Genomic DNA, 26351 nt, shown 5'->3' with positions numbered 1-26351 from the left:
GAGTGCCTGAGAAGAATGTGTAACCTGTTTTTGGATGAAGTGTTCTATATATATTAAGTCCATCTGGTCTAATTTTTCATTTAATTCTATAATTTCCCTGTTGATTTTCTGTCTGGATGATCCATCCATTGGTGTTAATGGGGTGTTGAGGTCCCCTACTATTATTGTATTGTTGTTGATGTCTCCTTTTAGTTTTGTTAATAGTTTCTTTACAAATTTTGGTGCTCCTGTGTTGGGTGCATATATATTTATAAGTGTTATGTCATCTTGGTGGAGTCTCCCTTTTATCATTATATCCTGCCCCTCTTTGTCTTTCTTTATCTGTTTTGCTTTGAAGTCTACTTTTGTTTGATATAAGTATGGTAACGCCTGCTTTCTTTTATTCATTATTAGCTTGGAGTATTGTCTTCCGTCCCTTCACTTTGAGTCTCTGTTTGTCTTTGGGGCTGAGGTGTGTTTCCTGGAGGCAGCATATTGTTGGATCTTGTTCTTTGATCCATCCTGCTACTCTGTGTCTTTTGATTGGAGAGTTCAATCCATTTACATTTAGAGTGATTATTGAAATGTAGGGGCCTACCGCTGCCATTTTATCACTTGTTTTCCCGTTCTTTTGCATTTCCTTAGTTTCTCGTCCCATGATTTTAGGATTCCTAATTCAAGTAGGTAAATTTCTGTATTGGCTTTCTTCTTATTTGTAATTTGTGTCTTTATTCTTGTTGTTTGTTTAGTGGTTACCAGGTGGTTTGTATAACACATCTCGTAGATGAGATAGTCCTTTTTCTGATAGCCTCTTATTTCCTTAAATTAAAATGTTCCATCCCTTTTCTCTTCCCTTCTAGGTTGTTATTGTCAGATTTTTTTTTTTTCTCTTCTTTTTTGTGTTGTGAGTTTGTGGTTAAAATGACTAGGTTATATTTATTCTTGGTGTTTCCATTCCGTTTATCTTTAATGTTTTATTTAACTTTTGCTAACCTGTTCTGATGGAGAGCTGCTACTTTCTGTTATTGTCCTTCTGCTTATCTCCTTTGTTCTGGATTTTGTAACCCCTTTCCTTTTTTTGATTTTTCAGGTATGAGGTACTTCCTGAGCATTTCTTGAAGAGGAGGTTTTGTGGCAATGAACTCCCTTAACTTTTGTTTATCTGGGAAAGTTTTTATTTCTCCATTGTATTTGAAGGATATTTTCGCTGGGTAGAGTATTCTTGGCTGCAGGTTTTTGTCCTTCAGAGTTTTGAATATTTCGTATTTCATTCCAATCTCTTCTAGCCTGTAACAAATCTCCTGAGAAATCTGCTGATAGCCTTATGGGGGTTCCTTTGTAAGTTATTTTCTTCTGCCTGGCTGCCCTTAGTATTTTCTCTTTGTCGTTGACTTTTGCTAGCTTCACTACTATATGCCTTGGGGTTGGTCTTCTTGCGTTAATAAAATTTGGAGATCTATTGGCTTCTGTCACATGAAGTTCCATCTCTCTTCCCAAGTTTGGGAAGTTCTCAGCCATTATTTCTTTGAACAGGCCTTCTGCCCCCTTCTCCTTCTCTTCTCTCTCTGGTATACCTATAACCCTTATGTTGCATCTCCTAATTGAGTCAGATAATTCTGGGAGAATTTCTTCATTTCTTTTTAGTCTTAGTTCTCTCTCCTCCTCTGTCTGCGACATTTCTATATTCCTATCCTCCAAATTGCTAATTCTGTCTTCCATATTATCGACCCTACTGTTCAGAGAGTCCAGATTTTTCTTAATCTCCTCCATTGTGTTCTTCATCTCCAGTATTTCTAATTGGTTCTTCTTTATAGTATCAAGCTCTTTTGTGACATAGCTCCTGAACTCCACCAAAATACTTTTAAATGAAGAATGTTTACACCAACACTAGAACATTTGTCTGCCTAGGTCCTTTTGTATAAACTGAATGTCAAGCTTTTTTCCCCCTCTTACTGCTATAGGAATATTTATCCTGCCATTGACTATTAAACTTTCACTCCTTGATAAAACTTAGAAAAGAGGCCAAGAACATTCATCTCATCAGAAGCTGAGGGGAGTTACTTAAGCAAGGAAGACACCAAATTTTTTATTTTGTATAAATGGGCTCTCTGTCACACTGTGCTTCTCATTCTATAGGAATTGTTATATGATATGATAGTTTACTTGTATGTTTTCCCATTGCAGGGTTTCTAGATGTAGTTTAAAATAATTTGAGAGAAAGCTACGGGTCAGATATGTATATATTAAAGATATTAAATATTCATTCTAGAGCCTGACTAGATTACAGCACCCCAACCTTTACAGAAAAAGCTGCTTTCTCCTATAACTTTCCAATTAGGTTATATAAAGCCGCCTTACCACTTTCTGTAACTGCTACCCTCTTCTTGAAGAGGCTCACAGCAGTGTTTGGCAATAGTAATAGAGTGAACCTAGGATTTTAGCTGATAAACTTTCTGACATTTAATATGGCCACAAAAAAACAAGATGTTAGATTGACTGTTGGAGCAACTTCAGTCTGGCCTGATTCCTGAGGACCTTGTATATCATTGAAGTTGCTGATAGAGACTGTTACTAATATTCCTGTCTAGGACTTGAAAATGCTGAAGGAACAGTACTTACTGGTCACTATGCTGTTAATTTTCAATAATCCAGAGCCATTTTTCTGTTGACTTTTTTTGTTGCTATATTGAGACTTAGAACCACATTATTTTCCAGGTGTACCTTATTTTGTACAAAACTAGAATTACCTCTCCTATCCCCATATTTGTTAGTTATGTTAGAATCCTTAGAAATGCAATGAATCTGTAATTCTCTTTATGAGAAAATTCATGGGATTTTCTGCATGGAATCCATGTTCCTATAATATCTGGACTTTTCCTAAATATACTTGCCTGTGTTGAAGCCTCTTACTATTTTATTATTTTTTCAAATTTTTCTTTTTTGAGGAAGATTAGCCCTGAGCTAACATCTGCCAATCCTCCTCTTTTTACTGAGGAAGACTGGCCCTGAGCTAATATCCATGCCCATCTTCCTCCACTTTATATGTGGGACACCTGCCACAGCATGGCTTGCCTAGCGGTGCCATGTCTGCACCTGAGATCCCAGCTGGCGAACCCTGGGCCGCTGAAGCAGAATGTGCGCACTTAACTGCTGCGCCATCAGGCTGGGCCCTAGAATCTGCATGTTTGTAAAGTTCTTTCAGATCATTTGAGAGAGAAAATATGTGTAGCACTGGTAAACATTCTGTTTAAAATTTCCTATCCATACCGTTTCTATCTAGAGAAATTCTTTTTATCCATAGCTTTTATATCTGATCTTCAAAAACAAGTCTCCATTTCTACCTAGGCTTGGTTGTGTAACCTCAAAACTTTAAGTCAGTGTAACTATAAGTTCTCTATCCACCCGAATAGTGAAATTCTCAAAACTATTAGGAAAGAGTGATTTTCCGCTTTCCAGAAGCCATGTTGCTGTTGCCCAACATCGTTTTATCTTAAATATTTAAACCTTTTATATATATGGTTTAGGTTGATCAGTGCAGTTAAGTTAGTGGGACTTTTGGTTTTCAGATTTGCATTACTGACAAGCTTTTAGATATATAATTTTCTTGGTTCTATGGGAATTACCTTCTAGTTCTCCTGTCTCCCTCAGCCTTCCTGTGATGAGCTAATTAGCTACAGTAGTTTCTGGCCTTTTACATACTGACACTTTGAAGCACAGCGTGTTAATTAGTTTTAAGAAATACTCTTGAGGTCTCCTGAGCTTTGATATATCTTTTGAGCTTTGCCTTGGAATGTCTGTCATGATGGGAAATGTAAGTCATGTTGAAAAGCTGAAGATAGTATGTTTATCCTTTTCTGTCATCAGGGCTTATAAACAAAAACCTTATACTGAATCCAGGCTTATGTTCTATTTGAATTCATGATTAAGAACCAAAAGTGAGATCTAGAACCATGTTGTAAATTTTCTTTGGAGCAGCGTTTCTCAGGAGTTTGAAAATGTGTGGGGCATTGTTGGTGTCAGAGTGGCAAGGGGAGTACTTGGCATTAATGGAGGGGAACCAGGGATACCATATGTCCTGCAAGTGGGGATAGTCCTGTACAGTGATGTTTTGTCCTTCCTCAAAGGCTGGCAACATCACTGTTGAGAAACCCTAGGGATGCAGCATCAAAGTTGATGCCAAGTAGATTCATATAATGTAACATTGGACATATTCATGAGTGACACTTACACGTTACCCTTTTTGTTTTATTTTTTGAGCTATAATTGACATATAGTAAACTGCACATATTGATAGTATTCCAGTTGATAAATCTGGATGTGTCATACCCATGAACCCATCACCACAATGAAGAGAGTGAGCAAAGTTTCCTCTTCCCCTTTGTGATTCCTCCTGCTTCTCCGCCTGCTTCCAGCAACTTCTCATCTGCTCTTTGTAGCTGTATATTAGGTTGTATTTTCTGGAGTTTTATATAAATGCAGTTATACAGTGCTGTACTCTTTCTTTTGGCTTCTTGCAGCATAATTATTTTGAGATTCATCCTTGTCATTGTGTTATTAATAGTTTGTTTCTTTTCATTGCTGAATAGTATTCCACTGTGCAGATATACATTAGTCTGTATTCATTCATCTTTTAATGGACATTTGGATTGTGTCCGCTTTTGAGCTTTTAAAAAGGAACCTGTTTGAGAACATTCAGAATAAGCCTTTATATGAACATAGGCTTTCATTCTTGGGTAAATACCTAGGAGTAGAATAGCTGGATAATATGGTAGATGTATGTATTAAGGAAATTGCCTGGCTGTTTTCTGAAGTGGTTGTGCTGTATGTCCCCACCAGCAGTTTCTCCACATTCTTGCCAATTTTGGTCTGGTCAGTCTTTTTAATTTTAACCATTCTAATAGGTGTGTAGTGATACTATGGTTTTAATTTGTATTTCACCAGTTACCAGTGATGTTGATCATCCTTTCATGCGTTTGTTTGCCATTTGTTTATCTTCTTTGGTGAAGTGTCTGTTCAAATCTTTTGCCTATTTTTAAAAATTACATTTTTTCTTTTTTTTGATGAGGAAGATGGGCCCTGAGCTAACATCTGTGCCAGTCTTCCTCTATTTTGTATGTGGGACGCCTGCTAGCATGGTTCGATGAGTGATGTGTAGGTCCATGCCTGGGATCCAAACCTGCACAACCTGGTCCACCAAAGCAGAGTGCACAAACCTAACCTCTATGCCACTGGGCCAGAATCAGTTAGATTTTTTTTTTTATTGTTTTGAGAGTTCTTTATATATATTCTGGGTACAAGTCCTTTATCAGGTACATACTCTGCAAGTATTTTCTTTCAGTCTGTGGGTTGTCTTTTCATTCTGTTTTGAAAAAACAGAAGTTCTTAGTTTTGATCAAGTCCAATTTATTTTTTTAATTTTTTTAATTTTTATTTATTTAGTTTTTTGAGGAAGCTCAACCCTGAGCTAACTGCTGCCAATCCTCCTCTTTTTGCTGAGGAAGACCGGCCCTGAGCTAACATCCATGCCCATCTTCCTCTGCTTTATATGTGGGACGCCTGCCACAGCATGGCGTGCCAAGCGGTGCCATGTCTGCACCCTTGATCCAAAGTGGTGAACCCTGGGCCACCGAGAAGCAGAACGTGCGAACTTAACTGCTCTGCCACCGGGCTGGCCCCCTGATCAAGTCCAATTTATTCATTTGTTCTTTTGTGGATTGTGCTTTTATTGTCATGTTAGAAATCTTGGCCTAACTTCAGGTCATGAAAATTTTGTCCAGTGTTTTCTTTTATAAAAAGTTTTATGGTTTTAGATTATACATTTAGATCTATGATCTGCATTGAGGTAATTTTTGTTTATGGTGCGATGTATGGATCAAAGTTAATTTATTTTTCCTTTGGCAAATGGATATCCAGTTGTTTTGGCACCATTTGTTGAAAAGGTCATCTTTTCTCTTTTGCACCTTTGTCAAAAATCAGTTGTCGTTATGTAACAGGTCCTGAAATTAGGTTTTGTTAGCTCTTGACTTTGTTCTTTTTCAAAGCTACTTTGGCTTTTCCAGGTCATTTGCATTTGCTTATGAATTTTAGAAAAAAATTGTCAATTTCTATAAAAAAAGCCTGCTGGGATTTTGATTGAGATGGCTTTGAATCTATAGATCAGTTTACTGTTTATTTAGGTCTTATTAAATTTCTCTCAGCAATGTTTCATAATTTTAATTGTACGTGTTTTGCACGTTTTGTCAGACTTATCCCCAAGTATTTAATATTTTTGATACTATTTTAAACAATGTTATTTTTAAAACTTGCTCTCCAATCAGGTCTTGTCCAATAAGCATGTGGCTCCTGATCATCTGTTGCAAATCTGCCAGCGCATCGGTCCCATGTTGGATAAGGAAATTCCACCCAGTATTTCAAGAGTCACTTCTTTACTTGGTGCAGGAAGGCAGTCTTTGCTACGTACAGCAAAAGGTACCTTAATTTGAAGAAGTGTTCTGCTTTGTATTACTAGCTTAATAATTATTATAATTGTGAAGTTATGTAAGCATTGTGGAAGAAAGGTGATATGTAACTATAAACCATGCTGTGGACTATAAAATTCTCTGCATTTAGCGTAGACATTGAATTTTATTACATAAGTGTTTAATGGGTCCTTCTGCATTTAAAAAAATGATAAAGGTATAGATGTTAAGCTAAAAAGCTTGAATTTATTGAGATGTGTTTGAGGTTTTATCAATGTGAGTTTTTAATTTTCCATTTTGTAGCTCACTTATAACTTCATTGAATGTAATTGTATGTGTCTAATAAACTCTTTAAATGCCAGAAGTATTTCATTTGATATTTAGGTTCTGAAAGCCCTTTGTTATAAGGGGAAGTGATTTTCTAAATTTGGTAGCTATTTGAAAACAAGCACCAAAAATGTATAATTGCATGGTTCTTTTTTCACCAATTTAATTTTTTTGCGAAGTTATGTGGTAGTGAAATGTTTGGAATTGCTGTTCTCTTTCTGTTAGCTTGGTATAAATCACTTAGACTAAGTATATGTATGTGATATGATCTGTGTATACAACGTGGCTTAACTGCTAATGGCAAGAATGTTGGCTCTTCTGATCCTGAGCATACGTCAAGTTCATCCCTCGTGATTATTTATAAGATTTGTTGATGTGATGCTGCCTCTTAGACGTACCACCAGTATAAAGCTTGACTGAGAAAGAACAAGCCTCCCTCTTGGTTCCATGCCAGACTGGTTTGTCAGCTTTAGTTGTTTCTTAGTGCTATATGGCCATGCCACACTGTGGCTTGTATCAGGAAACTGTTCATATTCTTCCTTCTTTTGTGTCCCTATTCACCTTGTAATTATTCTGTTTTAGGTTGTTCTATAGTAGTTGCCTGGGTAGCCTGTTTTCCTCTGTTTTCTTTACTTGTGTCAAGCTCAATGTCGTTTTGTGATGAGCACTGCTTAAAAACTGGCAGACCTTAGAAGAGACTTCAGCAAGCTGCCCTAGGGTAGGGACCATATTTCTCTGTTTGTTTTGTACTAGTTCCACGAGAGGATGCCTTGTAACTGCTCTTTGATCATGATAGTGGTAATGAATTCATTCATGTAAAACATAATATGCCTGTTAGTTTGGGGCACCCGAGGCTCAGTAGAGGTTTAGTATGATGCCTTCCTTCCCTTCCTCTTTCAAGTTATGAAGAAGCTAATTTGTAGCACAGCATAATCTGTGTTCTGCTGCTGTCTCCTATAGAGGGGGGCAGATAATTTTTCTTAGTATATTTGCTGGTAGGTCAAAGAAGGATGGGACTTAAGAATTAGTGTTCAGACTCAACAGATCCTATGTATGTGCTCTTGTGTAAAGGATTATTTATGATCCTAAAACAAGAGGAAAGCCATTTAATTTCCTCAGTACTTCCAGAGGAGATTGAAGTCATGGTAATATTGGCCAAAATTAATTTTAAAACTCAGTAACATTTAAATAGTTAAGTCAAGGGTTTTCATATAAATCAAAGAAATTAAAGTTTTCCTTATAAAAATTTCCAATTTTGGAAAGTTGGCTCAGTTGTGATTAAGAGCTTTTATCACTAATATTGTATGGTATAATTCTGCATTGAAAAATAAAAACTTAACTTGACATTGAATGAGACTTGAGTTAAAAATCTGGTTTTATGGTCCATCTTGAGTAATCATTTGCAGTGGATCTCTTTAAAGGTCCCTGGAACCTTTGAGCCTCAGTTACCTCTCTTGTAAATTGGCGATAATACCTACCTCACAGGGTTGTTGTGAGGATTCAATGAGATAATGTATGTTGAAAGCACTTTGTAAATTGTAAAGTGCTACTCAAATGTTAGTTGTTGTTGTATCTGAGATGTCTTAATTTTTTTTTTTCCTTCAGAAAATAGTCTAATAAACCTCTAGGGCTTTTCTGTTAAAGTATATTAGTTGGTAAAACTTTGAATAAACAGTTTATTACAATATACGTAAGTATTCTATAAAATCTTTCTTGGGGTTAACTTTCAAGATTTTATGTGTATCTAAAATTCATTTTAAAGACTGCAGGCACACAGTTTGGAAGGGCTCTGCCTTTGCTGCTCTTCATAGAGGAAGACCTCCTGAAATGCCGGTGAATTATGGTTCCCCACCCAATCTTGGTAAGTGAGGTTGGCCTTTTAGATACCCAAACCATTCTTTTAATTTCTTGACCAACTTTGTAACTGCTATATTAAAATTTAAAAGGAAATACTAGTAGTGTTTGTTGTTTCGTTAGTAACAAGTATCAATTTTCAGATTTGTTTTCCCAAAATAATTACTAAAAGTAATAAAAAGTAGTGAAAACCAATCTTGTTGTAATAAGAAGTCTGTACTAGTGACTATAGTGGAATAAAATTGGGAAAAAGTTTGTGTTCCATGATTTCTCAAATATTGATCTTGTGACCCTCTAGAAATTGTTTCGGAGTTTTTCTTAATGTTTTACGTATTGACTCCCCCTTAACCATTTTCGTTGTTTTTATTTCCTAGTGGAGATACATCGAGGAAAACAACTCACAGGGTGTTCCACTTTTAGCACAGCATTTCCAGGAACTATGTATCAGCATATAAAAATGCACAGAAGGATTCTCGGACATCTGTCAGCTGTTTACTGTGTAGCATTTGATAGGACAGGACATAGAATCTTTACAGTGAGTTAATATTTTAAACTCAATTTGATATCATCTGGAGCACTTCAGCGTGCATCAGAATCATTTAAGAAATCTTACAAAACATGTAGATTCTATGTTTCCCATTCTCAGGAGTTTTGACTCAGTAGGTCCAGTGTGGGGCCCATGAATTTGCATGTTTATTAAGTATCCCAGGTGATTCAAATGCAGATTGTCAGGCCTTGTGTGGGTTTGTGAGATGTTGGTTTACAGGAGTGCTTCTTGGGCATGATCATCAAGGATGCTTAAAAATATGCATGCCTAATACTTCTTCTCCAGTCCATTCTAGACCTGCTGAATTAGGTTAATTTATATATGTGTATTAACCAAAAATAAATCAAAAAAATCCCCGCAAAAATCCAGATCTCTACAGGTGATTCATATTCACAGTAATTAGCCACTGATCCAGGGAAATTGATTGATTACTTGAACACTGAAATATTTTATAATTATTATAAAACTATATATATTATAAAACTAAAATGGTAATTTACCATTTTAATGTTTTAAGGGAAAAATAGGATGGGTAAGAAGTTTAATTTTTCAGTTGTGAGATTCAAAATAAATACTCATATATTTGCTGAATGGATGGATGCTTACTGGTACTATAAATTTGAGACTCTGGTTATTTAAAATGAGGGTGCTAGTCCTATTATTTTGTAGCTGGTTTTGGGATTACCACTTACTCTTGTTTCTTAGCCTGTGAGATATATATCTGTCTTAACACTCATAAATTATTTAGCTTCATGTACACTAACCTGACATTTAACCATTGCACATTGACATAGGTGAGCCATGAATTTTAGTTGGACTGTGACTTGGAAGAGAATTTTGGAAAAATAGTATTTATACTGTGTTCTAATTCATAGAAATGAAAATTTCACAGTATCTGACATGTGATTTCAAAAAAAAGCTATTATTTCAAAAGTGTTCTGACCGTAAGATTCATGATTTACAGAGTATTCTATGGTTGGAAAGAGAGGAGTTGTTACAGATACTTAATCTGAGTGACATGTAAATAGTATTCTTTTAAATGATATAGAAGAGTTGCTGAATTAACGTTTATTTTTGGGTGTATTTCTTTTTTTAGGGTTCAGATGATTGTTTGGTGAAGATTTGGTCGACACACAATGGTCGCTTATTGTCTACATTAAGAGGTCATTCTGCAGAAATTTCAGATATGGCAGTGAACTATGAAAATACAATGATTGCTGCAGGGAGCTGTGATAAAATAATTAGAGTGTGGTGCTTGAGAACTTGTGCCCCAGTTGCTGTGCTCCAAGGACACACGGGATCCATTACGTCTTTACAGGTAAACTAGCTTTAGTGTGCATGTTTGTGTATTATCTCATTTTCCTTTAAAACGCTTTTCTCTTTGGAGATGAGAAATAGTAAGATGCTTAGTAACTATATGATGTATTTTAAATTTAATAATCAAGAGAAAATATAATTAATCATACTTCCATGAACCTTGGAAGGGTGCCGTAATAAATGTCGAATGCACTTAGAGCTTTATATGAAGTCTTGGTGGAAGTCTTATTACTTCCTTTAAGTTTATGGCCGAACTGAATGAGTGTCAGTTACAAACTGGTGATAGGCTAACAATTTTTCTACTTTAAAACTTGTGGATTTTGGTAAGTTGATTAAATTTCCTGAAATATATTAAAAATTTTTTTTCACTTTATTGTGGAGGATAATTTTGAACATATACAAAGTGAACAGAATAGTATATAATAAACCCTTGTATGACCATCAACCCGTGGCCAGTTCTTCCTCAACCACTTCACCTTGTACCTAAAGCAAATCATAGATTTCATATAGTATGTCTTTTTAAAAGATAAGGATTCTTTTTTTAAAAAACACAACCAAAATGTGATGTTATACTTCTTGATGTTCAAATTTCTAATTGTCTCATAAATAGCATTATTTTATTTAGGTTGTTTGAATTAGGAAACAGACAAAATCTACACCTTACACTTGGTTGCTCTAGATTAAAAGAAGCTTAAAACAAATTGCACCCCTTTGCCCAATTTAAAAAAAAAATCACCTTGAAGTTTGTTTGTGGAAGGAATTGAGTTGTTTATCTGTGGAGTTCCGACAGTTTGGATGTTACCATTTCCGTCTTTGTGGAGTAGATTAACATGTTCCTCCGCGTTTCCTGTAAATTGGTTATTGGATCCAGAGCGCTAGTTGTATTTAATGTGCATGAGAATCACTTTGAGGCCTTGTTTAAAGCACAGGTTGCTAGGCCCTGCAGCCAAAGGTTCCGATTCAGAATGGTGGAGGTGGGCCCTGAGAATTTGTGTTTAGAACAAGTTTCCCAGGTTCTGCTGCTGCTGCTCCAGGGACCACAATTTCGAGGTCACTGATCTAGAGGCTTGATTACCTTGAGGTGTATGCTCTTCCCGGCGTAAAATGTCTGGTGGTCTCTCGGTAGTAGGCATTGATGATCACTGCCTTAGATCCATTAGTTTATTAAGGACTGAAAATGGTGCCAGTCAGGCAGTTTTTTGAAAATCACCTTTTGTTAGGAGATAATGATTTGTAAAGCTTTTTAAGACACAGTGGTGCCTCCAATTTGAGTTTGGTTAAAACTGTGAGAGTGGTTCCATTTTCTTAAGTGAATTTACGCAGGGTGTATGTGAAATGGTCTCTAAATAGATTTGGTATGAAGTTCTGTGATAAAAGTGGCTTTTTTCAACTCTTCTGGTCAGTATTCTTGAAGAATAGAGTTTGCAGACTTATTTTTGAAGGAAGACAGTTATAGTTGGGATTGTCTTTTATTCTGAAAGTTAAGCAAGATTTTTGGTTTCCTTGTTTGTTTTTAGGCAAAGGGTATGTTGTTCTCTGGAAGGTTTCATAGTTTGAAATTAATTCACATCCGAGCTGTGTTCCACAGTTGACATTTTATTTGATAATAAACTTACAGGTATAGCAGCAAATAAGAAAACTTATACTTTGTGAGGGTGTCTGTCTTTAAACCATTCGGGAGTTCTTCAGCATGCAAGTGGAGCTCTGGTCTTCCCTGAAACCCATTCTTTTAGGTAATGGGAGCCTACACGTGATTACCATTTACTAAATATATCTGAAAAATCTATTTGGGTGGTAGTAAGTTTTTATACATCAGAAGGTACATCTGTGCTTTGTTAGTGGTTGCTTTGAATTTCGAAGTCAAACAAATGCATGATTTTAATTATTCTGTTTCCTGTTCTTTACCTTGTTACTGGCATATAGAAACCATTTTTAATTTTAGTAAAGGTTTTTTTAATTCATAAAAAAAGTACAAGTAGTAGTATTTGCAGAAAAATTATACAGTAGTTAATAGCAAATAAGAAAATTAAAAAACCTCCATAATCTTACCCTCTAGAAATAATCACTGTCAATATTTTAGAATATACCTTTCTCAAGGGTAGCATTATATAATGTCGCTTAATACTTACTTTCTTAAGAATGTTAGTATTAGACATAGCCAGGTTCAACCAGAAGTAGAACCTTTTGTTTAAATAAAAGAGTAGCAAGTGAACATTCCTCAGGAATGAAAGACATAATGAGTAGCTGGCTTGGACTAACCTTTTTAACAACAACTATAAAAGCTGGACAAAGGTGAAAAATACCTGAGGTACTAATATAATGAGGAATTGTGGAGCCAAGATACAGTAGATGAGGAAGGTCCAGAGATAGGAGCCTTGAGTTTTGAAGGCATTTGTCAGTTCCACATAAGAGGTGGCTGAGAAGCTTAGCAGAACTTTTGACAGACTTTTACGGTTAGGGAGGATATATCTTGGGAGTTATCTACACATAAGTTCAGCTAATTAAAAGAAATGGAAAAAATTGCAACAGAGAACTGAAAGTTAGTAAAAAGGAAATTCTAAAATTGAAATAGAATTTAGAATTCAGCCCATGGTTTTAACAGCAGATTAGATACCACTGGAGAAGTCAGAGACAATTAATAAAGTGACGTCAGAAGAAAATAGATTGAAGCACAGAGGGATAAAGGTTGGATTATACAGAAAAGAGTTTTAAGAGATAGTTAGGATATACTGGAAAGATACCACATGAGTATACATACATATATGCCATGCGTGTAATTGGAATTCCTGAAGAAGAGAAGAGAATGAAGCAAAAGCTAGACTTGAAGTGATAATAGCTGAGAATTTTGCTTAATTCACTGAAGAAATAAAGCCACAGATTGAAGAAACAGTAAGGACCCTGAGCAGAATAAGTGTACAGAAAACTACAACTGCTGAACATCACAATAAAACTTAAAACCGAAGATAAGGAGAAATCTTCAAGTAGCCAGAGGGAAAAATAAAGAAGTCTTAAGACTGACGGCTGGCTTCTCAGTAGAAGTAATGGAACTTGATAGACAAAGGAGTAATCTTTTTACAGTGATAATAGAAAACAACTGCCAGTCAAGAATTCTGAACCTGTTCAAAATATCATTGAAGTGCAGTAAACACATTTTCAGACAAAGTGAGAATTTTTTACCAATGGATCAGCACTAAGGAGAATTCTAAATAGCATTTTTGAGGCAGAGAAGGGATGGGATCCCGGATTTGGAGATGCAAGAATTAAAAAGAAGTATGTGGATAATTGGAAATAAACATTGACTATATACAGGTTTAGTATCTTAGGAGTTTTAAAATATATATGGAATTAAAATAACAAATAGTAATAATAGCTTGTATATCAGGAGGAGGTAACTTTATTCTAAGATCTTTGCATTATTCAAGAACTGAAAAATATAAATTTACATTAGACTTTTAATAAGACGAAGATACATTTTGTAATCTCTAAAAGAACAGCTAAAAGACTAGCAAGAGAATGCATAATTACCAAGCTAATGGAGGGGGACATACGGAAAAGTGAAAAAAATTGAAAAGGCAAGGAGAGAAAAAGAAATGTGGGAAAGTCCTAAGATGATAGTAGGAGTCATTAAAAGGCAGTATAATCGTATTATTTGGAAATGCATTGAATGGTCCAAATGAGAGACAAAGAATTTGGACATAATTACTAAACAAAGCCCCTCCTTCAATATAAGTGTATAGGGAGGCTGAGAGTAAAGGATAGAAAAAGTTTGGCAAACATGTAACCATAAGCAGACTAGTGCTGGTACAGTAATATTAAATAGGCTTTAAGGCAAATAATATTTTTAGAGATAAAGAGGGACAATTTATAATGATAAAAGGTTTCATTAGACAGGAAGACGAGTTCTAAATTTTTATCTGTTCAGTAACACAGACTCAGGATACATAAAGCAAAAATAGAACCTATGAGGAAAAAAAGACCTCCGTAATCGTAATGGGAGATTTCACACCTCTGTGTCTCTCAGTAACTGTAAAAGAACAAACTATATCATTAAGAATGTAGGTTTGAACAATATAAATAATAAACTTGACCTGGATGATACATTAGAACATTGCCTATAATATTTGCATCGTTTCTTTTCAGTCATAAGTGGGATGTCTATTATGTAAATATTGTCAACATTTCAAACCTGAAAGCAAGTTCTCAACAGATTTGAAAATACTGAGGTAATCCTAAGTATAGTCTGTGACAATAGTGCATTTAAGCCAGAAATTACTAACAGAATTAATAGAACAGTCCTCACTTTTTATTTTTTTATTTTTTCTTATTTTTAAAGATTTTATTTTTCCTTTTTCTCCCCAAAACCCCCTCGTACATAGTTGTATATTTTTAGTTGTGGGTCCTTCTGGTTGTGGCATGTGGGATGCCTCCTCAGCATGGCCTGATGAGCGGTGCCATGTCTGCACCCAGGATCCAGACTGGCAAAACCCTGGGCCACCGAAGCAGAGTGCGCGAACTTAACCACTTGGCCAGGGGGCCAGCCCCAATCCTCACTTTTTAAATTAAGCAATGTCCTTTTTTTCTTTTGAGGAGAATTAGCCCTGAGCTAACGTCTGCTGCCAGTCCTTCCCCTTTTTTTTTCGGGTTTTTTTTTTTTTTTTTTTTTTTTGCTGAGGAAGACTAGCCCTGAGCTAACATCTATGCTCATCTTCCTCTATTGTATGTGTGGGACACCTGCCACAGCATGGCTTGACAAGTGGTGCATAGGTCCTGGGATCCAAACCAGTGAACCCTGGGCTGCTGAAGTGGAACGTGCGAACTTAACTGCTGCGCCACTGGGCTGGCCCCAAGCAGTATACTTTTAAATACCCATGCATCAAAGAAGAAATCACGGTAAAAATTAGCAAATATTTTGAACTGATTAATAATGAAAATATTGTATATTATAACTTGTGGGACATAGAGTTTGGTAACCAGCCACCAAGATGGTGCCCAGTGATTCTTGCTTCCTGGTACTCACACCCCTTGGTAGTCCCCATGTTGAATAGGGTTGACTTGTGTAACCTGTGGGGTGTTGGGAAAGTGGTGTAGTGTGACTTCCGGTGCTAGATAGTGGAACACATGGAAGCTTCTGTCTTAGTGTCTTGAATCACTTGTCTTAAGGGAAGCCAGCTCTCATGTTGATAGGACACTCAAGCAGCCCTATGGAAAGGTCTTCATAGCAAATAACTGAAGTCTCTAATATAGCTGTGTGAGTCAGCCGTTTTGGAAGCAGGTCCTCCATCCCCAGTTAAGCCCAACCTGATTTTGACTGCAACCTCCTGAGACCCTGAGCCAGAACCACCCACCTAAGCTGTTTCTGAATTCTTAACCCTTGGAGACTGAGATGATGAGTGTTTATTGTTTTTGTAGCTAAATTTTGGGATAATTTGTTACACAGTAGTATAATTAATACACAGCTGAAGCTGTACTGAAAGGGGAATTTGTAGCCCTCATTGCGTATATTAAAAAAGAAAGACTGAAATTCAGTGATCAAATATATTTCTTAGGAAGTTAGAAAAATACCAAGAAACAACAGAGAAGGAGGAAGTTAGGAAGTACAGAAATTAAGGATAGAAAAAATAAGCATAGCAGTAGAGAGGATCAGCAAAGGCAAAAGTTCTTTGAAAGACTGAAAATGTTGGTATATGACTGAGATTAATCAAAGAACAAAAAGGAAATGTCACAAATAACCATTATCAAATCTGAAAAAGGGGCACCACTATAAACCCTTCAGACTTTGAAAAGAGGGTATTTTTGGGGGGCTGGCCCGGTGGCGCAGTGGTTAACTGTGCACGTTCCGCTTCGGCGGCCTGGGGTTCACTGGTTCGGATCCTGGGCGCAGACATGGCACTTCTTGTTAAGCCATGCTGTGGCAGGTGTCCCACATATAAAGTAGAGGAGGATGGGCGCGGATGTTAGCTCAGGGCCAGCCTTCCTCAGCGAAAGGAGGGGGATTGGCGGCAGATGTTAGCTCAGGGCTAATCTTCCTCAAAAAAAAAAAAAAAAAGATATTTTAAAACTTTATAGAGGAAATTAGAAAATTTAGATGAAACAGGTAAATACTCAGAAAAACACTTACTAAGACTGGCACAAAGAAAGAAAATATGAATAGGCCTGTAAGTATAAAATGCATTGTTCTGTAGTTAAAATTCTTTCTCTACTTATTAGTATTTCTGTCAAAAATGTTTAACCTGAATCTCATCATGAAGTGGTCAGACAAATCCAAATTTGAAGCAATCTGTGAAATAAATCTGTATCTTTTAAAAGTTTAGTTTCAAGAAAGGCAGAAAAAGGTGGTAGAATTGGTTTATAAGGAAACTAAGAAAATGTGACAAATGTAAATGTAATGTGTGAGCCTTGGTTTCAGTCCTGGCTTGCAGAGAGGAAAAAACTTATAAAGCACATTTGAGAAGTTGGGGGAAATTTCAATATGAATTTTATCTTACGTAATAGTATTGTACTGATAATAAATTTCTTGAGTGCTGATTAGTGTATTATAGTTATCTAGGAGAATGTCTGTTCTTAGAGAGAGATGCTGAGTATTGTAGGGCTGAAGCATGGTGTCTGCAGTCCAGATTCAGATGGTTCATGTCTATCCATCTATAGCATGAGGCAAGTACGGCAAAGTGTTAATGATTAGTGAATCTTGCTGACCAATAAATGAGTGTTCATTGTACTCTTCTGGCAACTTTTATGCAGACTGAAATATTGCAAAATTAAATGTTTGGGAAAGTGAACTATATACTATTACTGCAGCTGTTCAACATTAGCGAGTACTACCAGGCAAGAAAGGACAAAAATGTATAAATATTGGAAAGGAAGAGACAAAATTCTTATTTTCAGTTTGGTTGCCTGCTTAAAAAACCCAAGAGAATCAATTGAACATGCCTTGAATAGGTTACAATTTATCTTATAAAATAATAGTTTTGGGACCAGATAGTCAGAATGGCTGCACAGCCTTGTGAATGTACTAAATGCCACTGAATTGTACATTTTAAAGTGGTTAACATGGCGAATTTTATGTTGTGTGGATTTTACCATGCACACACATTCTCCCCCCCCCCCCCCCCCCCCGCCGTCTCACTCTCTCTACTAGCTCTGTCTGGAATGCACATGTGAGCACATGGAAAGGATTTGCATTTTAACAGTTCATGAGACAGTTAACTACTCTTGAATAATGCATTCTTTAATAGCGAAATAGAGGATCAGCATGCATTAAGGACTCCTTATTTTGTCACTGAACAAGTTGTGAAAGTAGAAGTTATTATGCTCCTAGGCATATGTTATATATTAGATAGTTACTCAGAATGTGTAGATTTCAAGAAAATCATTTTGGCTTTGAAAGTAGACATGTGAGATTGTGGTACAGAATCATAAAGCCAAAAGGGACTTTGGTAAATTATAGTTCTGTTTCCTTTATGCCTGATTCATCTAACCCATCTTAGAAAAATGAGACTCATTATTTTTAATATCCAGAAATGCATATTATAGTCATTGATGAGTAGCTTTGAGGGTGATTAATAAAACATACTGTATGTCAGTGATACTGCATTTGAGGAAATGTTGGTACGTAGGAACAGTAAAAAGGAGGCTTCAAGGGTTGAAAAATGCCTGTCAGGCAGAAAAAAAAAAAAAACAAACTCAAGAAAACTCCAAGCTCAGAGGATTCACAGGTGAATTCTGTTAAAACCTATTAGGACTCCTGAGAGCTTAGTAAAATGGATAGATATAGGACCCATGTCCTAAAATCAAAACTTGCCTATAAACTATCAAATAACCAATTAGCAAATATATTGGAAAAATAACTTAATTTGTGATAGCAACAAGAGCCTTCAAGCATGTAGGAATAAACTTACCAGGAAATGGGGAAAGTCTGTATGAAGAAAGGTCTTAAAAATAATGACAGAACCTTGGGTGAGGGGGGAGGGAACGGTCTAAATAAGTGCAAATGTCTACTGTGCCCTGAATCAGAAGATTCAGTGTTGTAAAGATGTCAGATTTTTCCAAATTAGGGTATCAAGTCAGTGTACTTACTTTTGAAATCCCAATTGCTTTGTTTTGGTGAAACTTAGTATGCCGTCAAGTTCATTTAGAAGAGAAAAATAAGCACACATAGCCAAAAAACCCCCCAAACGTGAAACCCACAACTTTTTGCCATGCTGGGTATTTAAAAATGCTTTAAAGGTGTTAGAGAGAAAATAGTTGGTGTCAACCCAGGGATGGCCGAAGATACCAGTGAGAAAAAATAGAGAGCAGCAAACCCCTTGTATATCCGGGGAGTTGATTGAGTTATAACTCAGATGACTGAAAGTAAAATTGTCCTTCCGTAGGTGTTGAGGTTTAGGATTTCTAAAGTACTCTGTGTATGCAAGATTCAAATTTTACCATGATGCTTTAATTTTAATTGACAAGACTATACAATTATTAATATAACTTGTTATTACTTTTAATGGAATATTCTCCAAAACTCAGTTTTAGTCCATATTCTGGAATATATCTACTTAGATGTAAATAATCACTTTCAACATTTTAAAAACCCTTTATTTGTACACTTGAGGAGGTGGAGCTTGGAAGAAGCTTCTTCGAAGATGGCATAGGTTCACATCCTACCTCCCTTACAAAGTGTATAACCTTGGGAAAAACCACGAAACAGATAATAAGCTATCTCTCTGGGATGTTTTAATGATGAACTAAATAAGCGTTTATGTCTAACAAAAAATCTCTTCTTCCTAACTCTTCCTCTTCTGTAATGGCAGTACTGGGCTTCATTTGCTAGTAAGCTCCTCTGTCTAGAATGTCTCATGAGTCAGCAAGCTGTGTTGCTTCATTCTTCTGGCTTTCCTCCCCGTTTTAGGGGGAAGGATGGGGGTACTGCCTTCCAGTTAAGGTTCTTAGATTAATTGGATTGATTTTGGCTCTTTGTTACATCTTATCTCTTCCTTTCAATCAGGATTGTGGACTGCTGTCAGAGAAATCTTTGGCTTGCCTTAGTGTTTTTCTTGTGAACTACAATACTCTTAACTTGGTGCTATTGGGTACAGATTCTCTACCCATTTAACCCATTTGGCCACCACTTCCAAAAATGAACACTTGAGTCATATAGATCTTTTTGCGGTTGTCAAATCCCGTATTCTCTCTCACTTTTATATTTGTTCATATTCCTTTACCTAGTTTTTCTTGTGTTCTTTGTATTTTCTTCTCCATCTTTTCAGCTTTCTTGAATGTCTCTGGACCAAATTGATCTCCTCTCTAGCTTGTTTGTATAGCACAGTTGGTACTTTATTAAACACAAATGTCAGCCCTATTCTGAAGTTACAGTGTAATTCTTGTGTTTTTTAATAATATTTTAATGATTTTGTTGGGGTTTTTTTTTAGAGGAAGATTAGCCCTGAGCCAACATTTGCTGCCAGTCCTCCTCTTTTTGCTGAGAAAGACTGGCCCCGAGCTCACATCTGTGCCCATCTTCCTCTACTTTATGTGTGGGACGCCTGCCATGGCATAGTGTGCAAAGGGGTGCCCTGTCTACACCGGGATCCACACCAGCGAACCCCGGGCTACCAAAGCGGAATGTGCGAACTTAACCGCTGCGCTGCTGGACCGGCCCCTGATTTTTAAAAAAAATATTTAAATTGTTGATCCACTTGGAATTTATCCTGGTGTACAGTCGAAAGTTTCCTGGATTGTTGCAGTATGCAGTGATCCATTGTTTCCCCAACTGATTTGAGATGACACTTTTATCTTACTTAAATCTTGTATTAGGGTCCATTTTGGATGTCCTATTTTTTCTGTTGGTCATTCTGTCAATGTACGTACTGGACTCCATACTTTTAATTATCAAGACTGTGATATGCTTTCATATTGATAGGACTGGATCTTCACTTTATCTTTGTAAAAGTTTTTCTGGTAATTTTTGTTAATTTTGAAAATAATCTTTTATTGAGATCAATCACGTTACAACTCCCTAACAGCGATAGACTTTCCTTTTTTTTAAGATTTTATTTTTTCCTTTTTCTCCCCAAAGCCCCCCGGTACGTAGTTGTATATTCTTCGTTGTGGGTCCTTCTAGTTGTGGCATGTGGGATGCTGCCTCAGCGTGGTTTGATGAGCAGTGCCATGTCCGTGCCCAGGATTCGAACCAACGAAACACTGGGCCGCCTGCAGCGGAGCGCGCCAACTTAACCACTCGGCCACGGGGCCAGCCCTTTCCTTTTTTTTATAGGTTATAATTTTTCACTACAATAGTATCACCTGTATTTTGGATTTCTCATGTTTTTCTTCAAGTGTCAATTGAAGTTAACATTGAAAATTAACCTGTAACTTTAGTAGAAGTTTAAGAAACTGATTTGTATATTTTACTGCTTCTTAGTTTAGCCCAATGGCCAAGGGCTCTCAAAGATACATGGTTTCTACTGGTGCTGATGGGACAGTTTGCTTTTGGCAGTGGGATTTAGAATCCCTGAAATTCAGGTAAGTGACTTGAATTGTGTAATAAGTTTTCTTTTTTAATGTTGTTAACGATTTAGTCTAATGAAATGAAGTCTGATTGCTACATTATGTATTGTGGTTGCCTTTTTACTTTTGAACTTAATTTTTATTATATATAGCATATGTGCTATATTGACTATTTACTGTTTGCAGTTTACTGTTTAGATGGTTGGATGTGTAAAAGAAGCATAGCTATTCTATCTGAGTGGACACATTTTTGTGAAGAAAAAGTGAGAGAGTATGTATGTGAAACATTTTGAAAAATGTTAGAAATGTATAATTAGATAACATAGTCAGAAATTTAGGCAGGATCATTAAGAATCAGAAGACCTGGATTACAGACCTGTGCTGTTGACTAGCTGCATGTGCCTCTTGGGCACTTTAGAGGTGGCTAGTGCAATTGGTCAACTGAATTGTGAATTTACATTTAAAAACTGATACTTGAGTCAGTTAGTAACTTTTAAAAGTTATTAACTTTTGAGCATATTTCAAACAACTTATGTGAATCTTTTTAAAATCTGAATACAGGTCAAGTATTGTTGATGGAAACTTTGTTCAAATTGAGATGTATTATAAGTGTCTGGTACACTCTGGAAGATTTCAAAGATTTAATATGAAAGAAAGGATCTAAAGTTCTCATTAAAATTTTATTACATTTCTTTTTTTTTAAAGATTGGCGCCTGAGCTAACAAATGTTGCCAGTCGTCTTCTTCTTTTTCCTTTTCTTTCTGCCTTTTCTTCCCAAATACCCCCAGTACATAGTAGTGTATTTTAGTTGTGGGTCCTTCTAGTTGTGGCACGTGGGACACCGCCTCAGCATGGCCTGACGAGTGGTGCCATGTCTGCGCCCAGGATCTGAACCAGCGAAACCCTGGGCTGCCGCAGCAGAATACGTGAACTTAACCACTTGGCTGCAGGGCCAGCCCTGAAAATTTTATTAATGTTCATGTGACCTTTTTGATAAATTGGATTAAATGAAATAAAACTAATTTTATTTCTTTTTATTTTTAATGTGGCTACTAAAAAGTTTAAAGGTATACATGTGGCTTGCATTCTATTTCTGTGGGCTGGTGGTATAGCCTGGTGGTTTTAGAGCCTGCTCTGTAGCCTTGATGATGGGTTCACTTACACTCTCTGAGCTTTAGTCCCCTCAGTTACAGAACGCGGGTTGGTAGGCCTGCTCCTTCTATGTAGTAGGATCGGTATGAAGGTGGGGTTTGAACAGTCTTCTAAAATCTATCCAGCTATAATAGCATATGTAGAAATATTTGGTGTACTATGATGTACTATAGAAATGCTTATAATATTTAAATATACTAGATTAAAACCAATAATTTAAATTGTGTTAATGTGTTAAACTAATGTATTTTAAAACATCTTCTTTTGAAGCCCGCGTCCCCTGAAGTTCACTGAAAAGCCTAGACCAGGTGTTCAAATGCTTTGTTCTTCTTTTAGTGTTGGTAAGATAACTTTAGTAATTTTTTTTCTTAGTTTCAATTTAGCATTTTATTGAGTGGCCACATTATTGCTACGAACTTTTATCAGATACATGGTAAATGACTTATGTTCATTTCATTAGGTTTAATCTATGATCTTCATTTAATTAGCCTTTTTCTTCTTTCACTCCCCCATTCTGCCTTTCTCTGATTTCCAATGGTAATTAGAATCAGTGATGTGAGAGACAGATAGAAGAGAAGAGGAGGCTTAAGGTGTGTCCACATGAGTAGTGTGCCAGGTGCCCAAACTGTGATTTTCTTTTAATAGGCTAACCTGTATATTTTTGATAGTTTAAATTTGTTTTCCACACATCTTGGTGAAATTATTTCCCATTTTCTTTTCTTACACAGTGAACTTATGTGGTAACCTTTCTTTTTAAAGGTCAAAGATTTTTTCCCCCGTAAAAGTCTGAAAACTTCAGCAAGTGAACTTTATATTCCTTAGCTAAGTTCCGGTATGTAAAGTTGTTTAGAAAGCAGAGTCCGTTTTGTGAAGCATTTTTAGAGCAGTGGCACTTGAAGTCATTGCCACAAGTAATAAAGCAGAGGGAGAGAGTAAATATTTCCAGATTGAATTAACTATTTTTCTTATTATTAATGCCTCATCCAATGTGTGTTCTATTTTTTTTTTCTTTTTAACACTGTCAAACAATTTTCTGACACGAGCTGAGTTTCCTACAGTTCAAATCAGTTCCGACACTATGTATCTAGAGAGTAGGGTGAGATATCACAGGTTAAGGGCTCAGTCTTACGAGAGTCCCCTCCTCCTGCAAACTTCAGACTAGGTTGTCACCTGTGCTGACCAACCGGCTACAGATTGGAGGTTACCACAACCCCCTCTTTGGGGTCAATTAATTGGCTAGAGCACCTCACAGAACTCAGACATTTTACTTACTAGATTTCCAGTTAATTATAAAAGGATGTAATTTGGGAACAGCTGAATAAAAGACATGCATAGGATAAAGTATGTAGGAGGGGACACTCTGTGGGCATGCCACTGTCCCCTAATCTCCACTTGTTCACCAACCAGGAAGCTCTCCGAATCCCATCCTTTTGGGTTTATATGAAGACTTTGTTACATAGGCATGATTGATTTCATTATGATCCAACTCTCTCCTCCTTCCTGTCACCCCAGGTTGGACTGAAAGTTCCAAACCTCTAATCACATGATTGGTTCCCCTGGCAATCAGTACCCCCATATTTAGGTGCCTTTCGAAAGGTACCTTGTTTGTGTAAACTCTGGTGTGGTTGAAATGGCTTTAAGAATATCAAGATTCCTTTATTGCTCTTACCACTTAAGAAATTCCAAAGGTTTTTAGGAGCTCTGTGCTAGAAATGAGGATGAAGACCAAATATATATTTCTTAGTATAAATCACATCATACTGCATTTTATTAATTTTAAAATGGTTTTTATGTAGTGAGTTAGAAGATGGATCTGTTGAGATAAACTTAGTTTTGGAATAAGAAATCTTGCTTAATTTAATATAGAAATTTGGTTTGTTCAAATATTTGTTATAAACTGATTTTTAAACCTTAACATTTTTATTTCAGGTGGTATGTTTTTAGCCACAGGTAGTACTGATCATGTAATCAGAATGTATTTTTTGGGTTTTGAAGCACCTGAAAAAATAGCAGAACTTGAGAGCCACACTGTAAGTATTCATGTTTTAAAATTCTGTAGATGAATTGTTAATAATATTCCTGTTGGTACATTGTTAAATATTGCTAATGGAAATTTTTATTGACTCTAATTTTTACATAAAGTAGGAGGAATTGCCCTTAAAGGTGAAGGACATTGACAACTCACCGTGTTGACAGTGCTTACTAACACTTTGCAGTGGTTGTTTCAGCTTTATATCTAAAATCTGGATTATGACTGTTGATGTGCATGGGTTAGGTTCAAGTGGGCCTATTAATCTTAACCACACTCATGGAATGAGAATGCTATTAATGTATAATATAGATAACACAGTATTCTGGACTGCTGGTCAATGGTCAGGTCATGTTTTCTTCTGTAGGAAGTTCTGTGAGGTTATTTCGTTAACACAGTTTAAAATCACTTTTAAAGAAAAAAAAATTTTTGCACTTAATCATCAGAGTGAATATACCTTGTTTTTAGCTGCTTAAACCTTTATTTTGATCACTTTCCACATGTATAAGTTTTTATACAGATATAATTGTAAATTCAGCTTTAATTTTAGAAGCAAGTCTTTTTTTACTGCATATGTCTTTGAGACAAGAGCTATATCTTAGTAGTCTTGTTAGATTCATAGATTCTTTGCACTTAAACATACAATACAGGTTCAAATGACAGAGCTAAGCAGCACAAGTACAGATCTCTTGCTTTAAACCAAATGTGCTTCTAGCTCTAAAACTGAGTGCTTTTTTTGTTTGTTTACAAACTATGTAGATGATCACTTTTGTGTTTGTTTTTTTCCCCCACTCGTTTAGGATAAAGTTGATAGTATTCAATTTTGTAACAATGGTGATCGGTGAGTAAGTGTATGTTTGTATTTGTGTGTGTGTTTCCAGGCGAATATACTGTGGTTCATATTAGTATAGCTAATATATCACTTGGTGTATTGCAGATACTTATTAGTAAATATATTAATTGAATGAAAAGTGTTTGTGGTGGGGGCAACATAGTAAGTTTTTAGAATTGTAGTTGCTGTTGGTTCCTATGACCAAAAGTAGTTCTCCTTTATCTCACCATTGGCTAAATGTTTGATTTACAGAAAAATTAGGTATGAGGATAACAAAATTCCTTATGTTTGAGTAGTTAAAAAAAGTCTTTTTAAATTCACCACTGTGATGTATCCTCCAATGAAATTATCACCTAAAATATATCCTTCTTTGTGGTCCCCAGTGTCTTTCAGATGCCTTTCCTAAACTGCAGTTTTTAACCCTTTACCTTGTTAAGCGATTGCTTTTCACATAATGGGCAGCATGAATTAATTTGAGTTTAGAGTTAAGATGCTTATAATGGAGCTTTAGCTCTTACTAGTTTTCCCATGTCTTTAATTCTTCCTGTTTTTTTCCCTCTCCAGGTACTACTTGTACATTGTCTTCTCAAAACTCAATCTATTTGACAAGCTAGTCATTGAGTTTGAAATGTCCATTACTTCATAGAGCCAGGCAGATCGTAGTAAACCAGAGTTTTTCCGTTCAGATATGCCCTAAATCCCTATCTTTTGAGTTCATACATAAAGATTTACCTGCAGTGAAGATAGCTACATTAAAAATTTTTGTGCTTGTGATTTTAACTGTAGCCCTTGGCATGTATGTGAGTATAAGATCTTTCTCTGAATATTTTAAGGTTCTTAAGTGGTAGCAGAGATGGAACAGCACGTATCTGGCGATTTGAGCAGTTAGAATGGAGAAGCATTTTATTGGATATGGCTACCAGAATCTCAGGGTGAGTTGAGATGGAGTGAGCTAAGTAGGGACGTCGTAAGTACTTGATCTCTCTTTGCCTGCTTGGTTGATTGCTTTGTTCAGGGGGGATTGGAGCCACCTCCTGTTAAAAAGAGCAGTGATCTGAGTGAATGGTTACCTCCGACATATCTGATAAATTGGAACTTAAGTCGATGTCCAGAGGAATTTATCCTTACATTTATGTAGGAAAGAACAACATATTTATTCTATTGTTGCCCAAAGCTTTGACTTCCTCTTAGGTGTTGCATTTAAAACCACCTATACTTTAAAACAATTATAAAAATAATTCTTGTATGTCAAGTGTGGAAATTTGACTTGGCTGTAGTGACCTTTTTTGCATGTTAAAATTTTGGCGTGTAAAATTTCTTTGAAGGCAGGGTTGTCCAACTTGCCCCCCTCCCCCAGCACTCCAA

General features: G+C 36.2%; 1 protein-coding gene across 1 annotated transcript in view; it reads left to right on the top strand.

Annotated features, from left to right (window-relative positions):
* The window catches only part of BRWD1 (bromodomain and WD repeat domain containing 1), a 129565-nt gene that overhangs the window by 17712 nt on the left and 85502 nt on the right, over positions 1-26351 (top strand). The window contains exons 5-13 of the mRNA XM_023630166.2: positions 6297-6447; positions 8527-8625; positions 8993-9153; positions 10262-10483; positions 20888-20988; positions 22396-22466; positions 24055-24155; positions 24955-24995; positions 25820-25918. Coding sequence (XP_023485934.1) covers positions 6297-6447; positions 8527-8625; positions 8993-9153; positions 10262-10483; positions 20888-20988; positions 22396-22466; positions 24055-24155; positions 24955-24995; positions 25820-25918 — 1046 coding nt within the window. The remainder of the gene's footprint in view (positions 1-6296; positions 6448-8526; positions 8626-8992; positions 9154-10261; positions 10484-20887; positions 20989-22395; positions 22467-24054; positions 24156-24954; positions 24996-25819; positions 25919-26351) is intronic.

The sequence above is a fragment of the Equus caballus genome, chromosome 26, assembly GCF_041296265.1.
Source record: "Equus caballus isolate H_3958 breed thoroughbred chromosome 26, TB-T2T, whole genome shotgun sequence".
Classification (NCBI taxonomy): Eukaryota; Metazoa; Chordata; class Mammalia; order Perissodactyla; family Equidae; genus Equus; species Equus caballus.
Note: the sequence above shows the minus strand (reverse complement) of the source record. Positions and strands in the feature narration are given on the sequence as shown.